General features: G+C 46.0%; 1 protein-coding gene across 1 annotated transcript; it reads right to left on the reverse strand.

Moving 5' to 3' along the window:
• On the reverse strand, nucleotides 1-2483 carry LOC127767661 (U-box domain-containing protein 75). The gene has a single exon (XM_052293067.1). The coding sequence runs from the start codon at nucleotides 1897-1899 to the stop codon at nucleotides 520-522; it is 1380 nt and encodes a 459-aa protein (XP_052149027.1). The 5' UTR covers nucleotides 1900-2483; the 3' UTR covers nucleotides 1-519.
• Between the last annotated feature and the right edge of the window lie 9521 nt (nucleotides 2484-12004).

The following is a 12004-nucleotide window of genomic DNA, read 5'->3' on the forward strand; positions in this document are numbered from 1 at the left end:
TGTATACAATTCTACCCAGTTTATACCATCAATTACACCGAAGATGAGAAAAAGGAAGAACATCTACAGCCCTGAAAGACCCACATTGCCGAAAATCTAAAACAGCAGGTTTCTTGCTTAATTTTTCTACTACTAATGGCAAAACTGGCTGTACTTACCACCTCCCAGCCTCGAGTGCTTATTGAGCTGACCAAAATCCTCATCAATTTGCATGTACATCCCACCTGCTTGCCACTGAATTAGCTGTGTGTATGCTGCATTTTGAATGCTGCGATACGCATCATCTCGCTGGACAGTGATAACATGGCCACAGGTCTCACAATCTACTCATATCATCCACCCTTATGCCATCAGATGACATGGCAAATTCTGCATAACTGCAAAGTTTATCTATACATAGACGCTGTCGACTGCCAATTGCTAATTGCTGCCATTTCTTCAGATTATGTGAGACCCAACAGGTGAACCATTCACCATCGACCCAAATCACAAGCGGAACAGCACAATTCCAAACTCCACTCACTGGATTGTCTTCGTAAGCTTGCACTTGGAGATGAATACCGTCGATGTGCAATTCATGGTGCACAGCTTGAGCAGTTCGGACGCTTGCTGTTTCAGCTCTGGTCCGCACCCACTCTGTATGACCAAGAGAAGCTTGGCCCCAAGCCCGGCATCTAGAGCAGCCGGCGCGCATTCTTCAGGCGCCATCCTACACACCACCCACAGCATTGACAAAGCTCGCCGTGTGCATGCTTCTGAAACCCTCATCAACAATCTCACAGCATTGGTTATCGTCCTGGGGCAATCCTTCAGCGCTATCCGACCCTCCGGGACTGCGGCAAGCGCATCCAAGATATCCAAGGCTGGCTCTACACACTCCGTTGGCAGCTCTGGCAGCAATTCTACTAGTTGCGGAACCGCACCGATGCTAACAATCAAACTTCTTGCAGGCTTGTGCACTGCGCATATCGAATTGAGCAGCTCAAGCCCCGCAGCGACGCCGTCCGGATGCCGCTTGTCTCGAACGAGGCGCATGACTCCAACTAGCAGGCTCAGGCTGGCTACTGTGTCCGGCCGGAAGCCTTTCTCCTCCATGAGTATGCGGATGAGGCGGACGCAGTTGATCTTGGTGTCCACCGCACCCTCATTGAGCATGTCCACCAAGAGCGACACCTTCGCCGGCTGCATCAATGCGGCCTTGGCGTCGGCGTCGAGCGGCACGCCGCTCACAAGAATGGCGACCGCCTCGGACCCCACGGCGTGTGACGTGAAGGGGCCGAGGAGGGAGGTCAACAGCCCGACGCCGCCGGCCTCGGCGATGGCCTTGGTCACGGACTGGTGGGCGGCGGCGAGGGACCGCAGCTCCCGGAGCGCGGCTACCCTGGCCTGCCCCTTGAGGGGCTGCCTCTTCGGGACGGCCGTGCCGCGGAGCGCGTGGACGAGCTCGGCGGCCCGGCCGTGGAAGTCGGCGGAGCGCTTCTTGAAGCGGGTGTAGCGGCGGGAGAACCAGGCGGCGATGAGCTGCCGGAGCGTGGTGTTGGGGATGGGCGTGACGTCCCAGAGCTCCTGCATCGTGGTGGGGCACGTCCGGTGGCCGAGGGCGAGCCACCGCGAGATGTTGGCGCTCTCGTACGTCTGCCCGGTGCACAGCGTCACCGGATCCACCATGGGCTCGAGCGAGATCGGGCAGATGAACACCGACGGCACCGCCTCGTCCCCGCCGCCGTCCCCCGCCGCGTCCAGCTCGTCCATCATCTTCCTCAGCTCCACCGGCTGCTTCCCTCCGTCCCCGGCCGCCGCGTCCCCGAGCTCCGGGCCACCCCCAAGGATGCCGTCCTTGAGCGCGGTGTCGATGTCGAGCACCTGCCCGCCGCAGGGAAGCTCCTGGTACTGCGGCATTGTGGCAAGACGCCCCTCTCACGCACGCACCTCCGCACCCACCACCACCTCCTCCACGCGCGCCGCACGGCCGGCCGGACGGACGGACGGCGAGGCCCTTTTACCAGCGCACTGGCCTCGGGCGAGACGGAATGATGGCGCGAATCATGGGGCGACTTATCGCCATCATCACCATCTTTCTTTCCTTCCTTCCTCCCCTCTCCTCTCACCTTAGCTTTCCCTCTTTCTTGACCTGTTGCTTTTCTTGGAATTTTGGGTTTCCTCTGCAGCTTGGCCACGAGTCAAAAGGAGAGATAGTAGAGAGCAAGCGAGCAAGAAGCTTGAGCTGAAGAAAAGCTCCTCAGATTGGGAGGCGGACTGCGGCGAGACAGAGAGATATGGGGGAAGATCTGAGGGAATGGGAGGTGAGGAGGAAGGGGAAGAGGAAGAGGGAGGAGGGAGTGGTGGCGTGGAGAGAAACTGAACAAAAAATGTGAGATCTAGTCCAAGCCAAGCTAGAGTGGGTGGAGAGGAGAGAGAGGAAGGCTGCAAGGGCGATGAGTCTGTGACCTTGTGAGAGGGTGTGTGTATGTGTGAGCAAGAATATCCTGATGGAATTATTTGGGTTTTCTTTTCATTTTGGTGGTTTGGGTTGGGATGACTGATGACCGAGGAGGGAGGACTAGTGAGGGGATTGGATTAGAAGAGTGGGGACCAGACATTGCCACACTCACTGACAAGCTGCCTGTGAGGTGGGCCCATAGCTGGTCCTTTCTCCCCAGTTTTTTATGGAGTAATTTCTGCTCATGCAGACTGGCATTATATTATTTTGATTTTTGATTTTTTTTCTTTTTCACTGCTGCTACTCCACTACGAGGAAATTGGTTTATGCCAAAGCGCAACAACAACAACAAAAGATGGAGTAGAATCTATAGCAGGGAATGGTGCGTTAGCTAGGCTTGATGTGATTTTCATTCCCATTACAAATGGTGCCGCCTCCAAATTTTACTTTTATTAAACTCACACTACACTGCTTTTATTTTTAAATCTATATTACCTCTGGGAAAATGGGAGCAGTGCAGGGAGCGCAGACGGAAGCGAGCGTGATGCCGTGATGTGTGCACTGTACTATTGGTCTCGGCACGCGGACCGCACGTGCGGTGAGATCACCATCCATCACCGAAGCAAACAGCCTCTCCTCGTGGCACGCGACCCTCACGTTACGCTACCGGAGGTGGTGCCCCCGGCCCCCGTTTGACCGTTCCGCTCTCCCGAGGGCAGCTCTGACCGCGCATTGATCGCCGCAGATCAGTTTTCAAAGTTTCAAACCCTAGCCAATCGCCGCTCCTAATCAAATCCATGGGAATCACTGGAGCAGTCATGCTAAACTTCAGTACGAGTAGCAGACTGGCAGCACAGTTGTTATCAGTTTTCACAGTATACTCCACTCATCATGTTCTCTTTGGTCTACAGCGAGTACGGGAACTTAGAGCATCCGTAATGGTAAAGTAAGGTGCTATCTATAGAATATATACATCTTAGCAATAGACTAGATTAATAGTAAACCACTTCAATAGTATGTCTACACGGGTATCTATAGCTCTCTAATCCATTGACTCGTTTTTCTCTATAGACTATCTCCAGTTTAGTAGATAGCTTTACTCTCTATTTATTTAATCTCTTTCAAGTAGGAAAATATGCTGACATGGATCTTTTGTAGAGAGCCTATCGATAACCATTGCGGGTGCCCTTAGGAATTGATTTAATTTGTGAGTATCTGGGAGTATTTAATTTGTCTCAAAATCTGTTTATTTTTAATTGATTGTTTTATTGGAGTTTGTAAAATTAATGAGTAAATGCATTCAGATTTGATTAAAGTGGGTATTCTGTTTTTTTATTGAGTGTATGGGATAAGTGAAAATTAAATATATATTTTTAAACAGAGGGAATATCAATCTGCACCTTACTAAAAAAGTTAAAAGAACTTTTTTTCAAAATATATAAAAAAAAGTAAACCACAACGTTTGCTTTAGAGCCCTGAAAACAAAACCACAGGTAACAAAACAATTTAGACCATAAGATCGTGGTTCAGAACGTAACAACGTTGTTCGATGATATAGTAGTTGTATCTATGAAAACAGAAGCTAAATTTTGTACATTAAATCAAATTTTATTTTAAAATACATTGGTCAAAAATACAATATAATTGTATCTATGAAAATAAAACAAGTGTTGTGTATTGAATATAATTCTAGCTTTTTATTGTAACACCGTTCAATTCACACTTGATAATCTCATACTTATATTATTAATAGAGCTAAAAAATTGCACATGTTTTTTACTCTAGATGTCAGAAATTCCTACACTAGTCAGAGAAAAAGAAAAATATTTAGACCATTAGATTATGTTGGGTCCAAATCAAAATGGTGTAAATTGGTGAGTATATTTATATACTCCTACAATACAATTGTTTTACTGAAAAAAAGTGCAATTTTATATAGAGAAACAGTAGCTCAAAATTATATATGAAATCCAATTTTATTTTAAAAATATATTTGGTATAAAAGAAAACTGTGTCAATGAAAATATAATTTAATCAAATTTAACTATACTTTTAGTGTCTTCCATTACAATTCCCTAGTTTATCAAACACTCTTCGAGAGTTATCAGGTGTACTAGGGTTATTATAGGAAACGATGTTGATTTGAATTTTAAAGTCTTTGGGGAAGCCGATCTACACACATGCTAGGAAAGAAGGAAAAGATGTTACAATCGGATAGGGGGAGAGAAAAAGGTTGGCAAAACATCACACGTGCATTGATGCCAGGTTGGAGCCCCTCTTTCTTGCGGAAGGATGTCTTAATGACCAAGACCAAAGACCACGAGAGGACAGATTTCTTCTCTCAAGCAAAAGAAAGAGATAACGAAGGGAGGAAAAACAAAAGGAGAAAGAGGAAAACACAAAGGGGAAAAGTCTGTAACAGTACGCGAAACAGTAAAGCCTAACCGGACATGTCCAGAGCGAGCTCCTTGACCGGCCACACGCTGTGCACAGCGGCTCCATACGACGGCTACTAGTACTAGTACAGAAAAATTAAAACGCCACGATCTCAACGCCCAGCTGCCACACGATGCGATGCAATGCAAAGTACGTACCCCGTGCGTACGTACCCTGCAGATTACCCGGGTCAAAGGGCGAATCGAAGCGATCGATCAGGAGCATTAAACACGGGGCAGGAATAACAACGACGACAAGTCAATCCGGAGCGAGCCGGGGGTGGGTCGGTCGATGGACGGATGGAGACGCGTCGTCTTCCTCTTCGCACAGCCGCCTACCGGCCGCTGGCTTTGCCTGCGCCCTGGAGTGGCGTAGGCATGCGACGCCGCTGGCGAGGAAACGGCGCCGGGGTGGCTGCAGCGAGGCCTGGAAAAGGCGGGGACGACGGTAGCAGCGACGTACGGGGACGGGAGGGGGGGAGGACGGAGCACGCACGACAGCGCATGCGCGTGGCGTGGGCTGACGGATGGGTGGACGGAAGTCGGAAGGGACTGACGAGCTGACTGACTGACCCAACGTGCGAGCGCAGGGAGGAGCGCCTTCCGTTTTGCCCGACTACAGGTAAACAGGGCAACCGGTCGCCTGCTGGCATGGGCACCATGCATGCACGGTCCTGACGTGACAAAGTAACGTTAGGACTCCCTCCATACTGATCATCATATATAAACAAAAATTAGAAATTCGAAACTAATCATCATATATCCTTTGTTTCTTGTTTCACATGTAGTATTATTACATCTTTATATACAAATTAAGTATGCATGCATGCAAGTATTTAGAGATTGTTAAACTCTCGTTTCTTGTGCATATGGAGAGTTAAAGTGCATTTTCTTGATTTTTCCTAATACATACTCACATTAAATAAAATATATATGAGTGGTACTAAGATCCATTTTATTTTTTGATTTTTCCCAAAAGTTTAATACCTATTTGTAATCTTGATGTACTAAATTAAACGGTTAAAGAACCCAAGAAATCATTTTAATATTTATTGGTTGTATATATTAATATACTACATCCATCCCGAAATATTTTTTTTCACTCATTCCACACATACCAATATAAAACCAACAATAGTAAAATGCCTATATTTTATCAAATCCAATACAATTATTCCTTGCATTATCTTATCCCATTACAACTAGTCCTTACTTTCACAAGCTGCAATACAATGATTGTTCTTAAAAATAAACTTATTTTGGGATAAACTAAAGGAGCTAAAAATTAACTTAATATGAGACGAATGAAGTACTCCCTCCATATTCATAAATGAATTCGTTTAGGACATTGTTTAAGTCAAATCTTGGGAATATAAATCATGAATAACTATCAAGTTGTTGAGTTTGAAAATGTAAAAATTATATGTATAGATTTGTCTTAAAAAATATTTTTATAAAAGTATACATATATCACTTTTCAATAAATATTTTTTTATAGAAATAAAAGTCAAAGTTGTGTTTTGGAGACCGTGTCGTTGTCCTAAACGACTTCCTTTACGAGTATGTTGGTGGAGTAGTAGTACTGGTACGCCAGTACGTTGCTCCAGCCACCGTTGATTTTTCAGTAAGCAAACCAGCTGTTTTTCTCCGAAGCGGTTGCAACTTGCAAGGACCAACCAATCGTGAGCAGAGTACTGGAATTACAGGGCGTGGAGACAAAGGTGACTTGAAACACACAAAACATAGGGAATTTGATGATTTGAGAAATGAGAAGTCGTTTTGAAACCGAATTTTTTATATTTAATTTCTGCATTATTAATTATTATGAATTCCGAATTTTTTATTTATAGTAATTAATAAGTCTTGAATTAAATAAGTGGTAAATCTTAAATTGAATTTGTAAAAATAGGATGGACGTTGTTTCAAAGGGCGTCCAGATTTGGACGTTGTTCTGAGAAGTGTCCAGAGGTGGACGCTGTACCGAAGCACGTCCAGGCTCGGTTTGGGGCGCCCATGCCGCCATGCGGAGAGGCGCCATCGTCGACTCTCCTCTCCTCGGGCCCAATGTTGGTGCAGGGCTCGGGCAAGGTGCTGCCATGCCCGCCGTTCACCTCGACTCTGGGAGACTGCAGCAGCCGCCTTCCGGCTTCCGCCTCCACAACGTCAGGAATCTGCCGTTGCAGTTCACCTCAACTCACCTCAAAGGCTCTCGAATCCGGAGAGGACGCCGCCGCTTTCTGCCTTCACGCCAGGAGGTCGCAGCCGCTATCCACGTTCTGGTTGAGTCATGCTGGAACAATAACCCACTCGTGCCGGCTTGTGTTGCGTCGTCTGTCCACCCCTCTTGATTCCTAACAGCAAGTCCAGGCATCGTCTCACTCCAGGTGGCTGGCCGAGCAAGTATGCTCAATTCATAGATCTTGGTATTCAGGTGTATATGTTCTGCAATAGAAAGTTTACAAAGAATGCAAAATTACGAAGGGTAGGACGCAAACATCCTCCTTCTATCAGATCATCTGTCGCCCGATGACTTCCAATCTCTGGCCTGTTGCAAAAGGAAAAAAAAAAGCATCGATCGAAGACCTCGCATACAGTTCATCTGACGGCCGCTTCTCAAGATTCAGTCAGCAGAGAGCTCGATGCGTAGTAAACAATGGACCAGAACAAAAACCAAACTAATCAAATATCTCAAAATAAAAGTGGCGGCTGTTCACATATGACCCCGAGTAGAGTGTCCGTCATGCGGAACAGCGGAAGCATTGAAGGAGGGCCGGGGGATGGCGACCCTGTATGGCAGATCAGGTAGAGAGCGGTGCCTGCTCGGCAAGCAAGCAATCAACGAGAGACAATAGTCTGCATAGGAGTAACGAGGCAGAGTGTGTGATTGGATCCAAAGTCCAATCTTATAAGGGTCTGTTTGGTTGCTGCCCTGAAGCAAATTCGGCTGAGCTGAAGCATGCCTGACATTTTCATTGGTCTGTTTGGTTCAAGTCCTGAGAAGGTGTTGGACATAGGCGTGGTTGCTCTGGCTCAGGCACTTGAATTGGGTGGCCTGACTCAGGCAACCGAATTAAAGAAGGTAGATTAGGTGAGGTTGGAATATTCTAGCTGCATGGCGTCATTTCAGAATGTTTACTTGTACTAACCGGTTGAGATTGCAATATTTTATATTTTCTTGTTTGCTTTCACATGGTTCCATGCTCTCAGGCTCGTTTCTTGTCCAGGGTACCAACCAAACAACAAACCCTCTTATATGCCTGATCAGGGAAAACATTTTATAGATTTTCTTCCACCCAGACATGCTTTTTTCTCAGGCTCATCACTCAGGGCACCAACCAAACAGGCCCTAGTCCGGTGAATTAGACGGCTCTTTGGGGTCTTCAACTGCAGCATTATGGACGCCCTTGTAAGAAGCGTCCCCATCTGGACGTTGTCTACAACAGCGTCCACACCTGGACGCCCTATGCAATAGCGTCCTTCCTATTTTCGTAAAAAATGACTTTGCTTTATTATATATTTAATTTCTGCATTATTAATTATTATGAATAAAAAATTCGGGTTTTGAAATAAAGGAATAACATGTAATTAAGTAAAGTCCACGGGCGGCCCCTAAATTTGTCTGGATGTGTCACCTAGATCCCTAAACTCTCAAAATGAATTTTTTGGATCCCTCAACTTGTCTCAGGTTCATATAGGTCCAAACAGGTTTCAACCCGCTCCATGTGCTAACGTAGCATGCCATGTTAGCGCCTACGTGTCAGTAGGACCCATATGTCAACACATATAGAAAAAAAATAAGAACATATTTTTTCTTCTCTCCTTTTTAATTTATTTTTTCAAAATTAAAAACATCACTTTCTCCTCTCTCTCTCTCTCCCCCCTCTTTTTAAATTTTATTTTTTCTATATGACTGGCATGTGGATCATGACATGTAAGCGTCACCATGGCATGCCACGTCACCTCACGGAGTAGGTTGGGGCCCGTTTGGACATATATGATACTCATGACAAGTTTGGAGACCCAAAAATGCATTTTGAAAGTTTATGGATCTAGATGATACATCCGTACAAGTTTAAGAACCACTCATGCACTTCACTCCATATAATTTATAGAGGATTTGTATTCTGAGAAAAATAACTCCATGAAATCCTTTGAAACAAATGATCGATTTCTAGCAATTCTTGTAAAATTCCTATGGAATAGCAGAAGCAAATTTGTCTAAAAATAAAAGTGAAATCTCACCTCATGTTTTCTTCTTCAGGTGTATTGATTTCTTGCGATTTTCATGCGTGCCAATCGAACAATAGTTTTGATTTTTTTGTGAATTATGAAATTTCATAGGAATCCAATTAGTATGGCATTTGGTTTCTGTCTTTTTATGCATGTGTTTTTACGAGGTTTTATTTTTAGTTTTACGATCATTTCTTTCAAAGCTTTCCTATACCTGAATCAAACCATCGTACTACAGTACATGGCCTCACCCGGGCGAAACATTTGTGAATTCAAGTGGCATTGAGCCAGCATGGGTACGCACCCACCTTGAACCCATCTTCCAGGTTAGTGTCAGCGTCCACGTGCATCCAAAACCGCCCTGACGGTCACTGGGACGACGCAGCAGCACTATAATAAAACTGTCAAAAGCCTGTGCGATGCGCGCGCTGCTAATTAATCCGGTCTGTCCCTCAGAGGCAGAAAGCGAGCATCTTATAAACCCCCCGGCTAAAATACTCCAATTGGTAGTACTAGTATAGTACTCCAACTCTAGTACCACAAGCACAAAGGAGAAGAACAGCAGCTGTCTGAGCAGCCATAAAACAAATCAGCGCAGCATCAGGCAGACAGGGTCGCTTTCCCCCTCGCCGAGATAGCCAGCCCCCGCACCGGCATCCGCGCGACCCGAACAGCAATAACTTAACCGCGCGCTGCTGCTACGATCATCATCACGCTAAGCTCCAGGCGATGCATGTATACTTTTATGAAAGTATTTTTCAAGATAAATCTAAATCCTAAACGATTTTCTTTATAAGTATAGATAGAGTATTTATTGTAACACCACATTGTTAAATAATGACATAGTTAGATTTAAAAGATTCGTCTCGCAATTTACACGTAATCTGTGTAATTTATTTTTTTCTATATTTAATATTTCATACATTTATCTAAATATTTAATGTAATAGTGTGTAAAATTTTATCAGAGGATGTAAACAGGGTCTGATTACTAGTAGTAGTAATCAAAATAATCCGGAGGCAGCGACGTAGGCTACTAATCCGGAGGAGGACGGGGGCGACACCGCGACAGGGCGTGTGGTGTGCGGCGCTGGGGCTCACGAGGAGACGGAAACCGTAGCGCGTGGCGTCGCATGCACGGGGGGTCGCGGTGTGCGGTGTGCCGCGCGGGGACGGGGTGGGGTTGAGGCCTCTTGTCTGACCGGTCAATGTGGTCCAAGGTTTGGGGTGGGGGATGCAGCCAGCGAGCGAGCCATGCCAATGTGCCATGGGCGGATGGGCCAGCACAGCGGAAGGCAGAGGGAGGGGAGGGGAGGGGAGGGTGAGGGGGGGACGGCACGCAGCAGCAGCAGCAGCAATCGAGGAGGGCATTTCTCGGTGCTGCCAACCACCTTTGCAAGCTGCCTCCTCCGTGCCTCGCTCCCCTCCTCCTCGCTTTGACCGTGACCTCACCAAGCGTTTGATCGATCTGTTGCACTTCGCTTTCTCAAGGACCAGTGCTGGTCGGGTTTTTGTAGCTAGCAGCAGCAACGCTTTCGCTTCTTTTCTTTTCTCAGCTAACACTTGTTAACAGGATTGGATGGGAAGAGGGAGGGAGAGGAAGATGATAGGAGTAATCGTGGTCGTAGAGGTGGGTGGTGGTGAAGAGATGAACTGACGGAGTGGACGTGGATCCGTTTGATTGCTTCCCTTGCCCTGCCGGTAGGGGACTCGTTTGGCTGGTATGGATCCCACGGTCTTGGGGCTATACGCTACAAGAAATTCCCCGGCTCTGGACCATTTTGGAAAGAAAATATATGTCCATCAGGTGCTACCGAATCGATCGGTGGAAAAAAATATCAACTAAAGCTCTTTAAAATGCAGGATCGAAAACATAAAGGAATAGAAAAAAAAATTAATTTTGATAGAAATTCAATTGCAAAACAAACTTCGAAAAATATAAGAATGATCGTATGAATAGACCGTAAGAACTAACACATGTAATATTCTCACATGAAAATTTTCAATCCGTTTAAGCTCTTGCTAACTTTTCGTTGTCGATTTCATAGTAATTTCTAAAGATAGGATACAATTCAATTCTCTATTTGAAAGTACTTCATAAGATTTTTTTTTCTATAGATTGAAATCTTCCAAGATTCAAATGTTTTCCCTACAAATCAAGATAGCTTTAAATGGACTAGTCAAAAACACAATGTCCGGAAGTAAACACATGAATTTCTCAAGCTTTTCTAAATAGCTTATACCACTGACGGGGACACAAAGGTTTGATGAAAATGATAGACCTAAAGCATACTCACACCCATGGCCATAACAGAAAAAGAAACGACAGATAACCTGCGCCATTTATGTTGAGCAAAATCTCAAGAAATCAAAGGTCCAGGCCTCCAGCTAACTCCACTGTACTGATCTGCAGAAGATCCAGTTGCTTTGAAACCGTGGAAGTGGCGTAAAAGAGCCAAACCAACGACAGGACTTGGAACCACACAGGCATCCGGGCCCATCTCCCCTCCTCCGATTGGCTGGACCCGGATGGCCTAGCGCCATCAACTTCACTGCGCGGGGTAATGGGGCCGAAAGATGCCCATCGAAAGGGCCCGCGGGATAATGGTGGTCCTCGCTAGATGGCTAGCTGCTGCTCCGTCTCGTCGCGAAATCGTTACAGGACGAACGATACGACGAGCACTCGCAAAATCGCGACCTGTCGTGTTCGTGCGCTACAGGGACATTTCCTTGGGTAGACGACTCGAAAGCGGGCACATCTGACAGTTTCATGTTGGGCAAGTGTTCGTTGCTTCGTTGAAGTGATGATTTCCAGGCTTGTGCCAAGTAGCGCATGGGCGTGTGCACATGGGCAGCCCATGTTAGAAGAGATAACTGGAGCCGTTCGATAAAGAGAAGTG

The sequence above is a fragment of the Oryza glaberrima genome, chromosome 3 (assembly GCF_000147395.1).
Source record: "Oryza glaberrima chromosome 3, OglaRS2, whole genome shotgun sequence".
NCBI lineage: Eukaryota > Viridiplantae > Streptophyta > Magnoliopsida > Poales > Poaceae > Oryza > Oryza glaberrima.

Excerpts from the sequence above, each read along its gene's own strand:
- LOC127767661 (XM_052293067.1), bottom strand. The coding sequence starts at position 1,899 with ATGCCGCAGTACCAGGAGCTTCCCTGCGGCGGGCAGGTGCTCGACATC.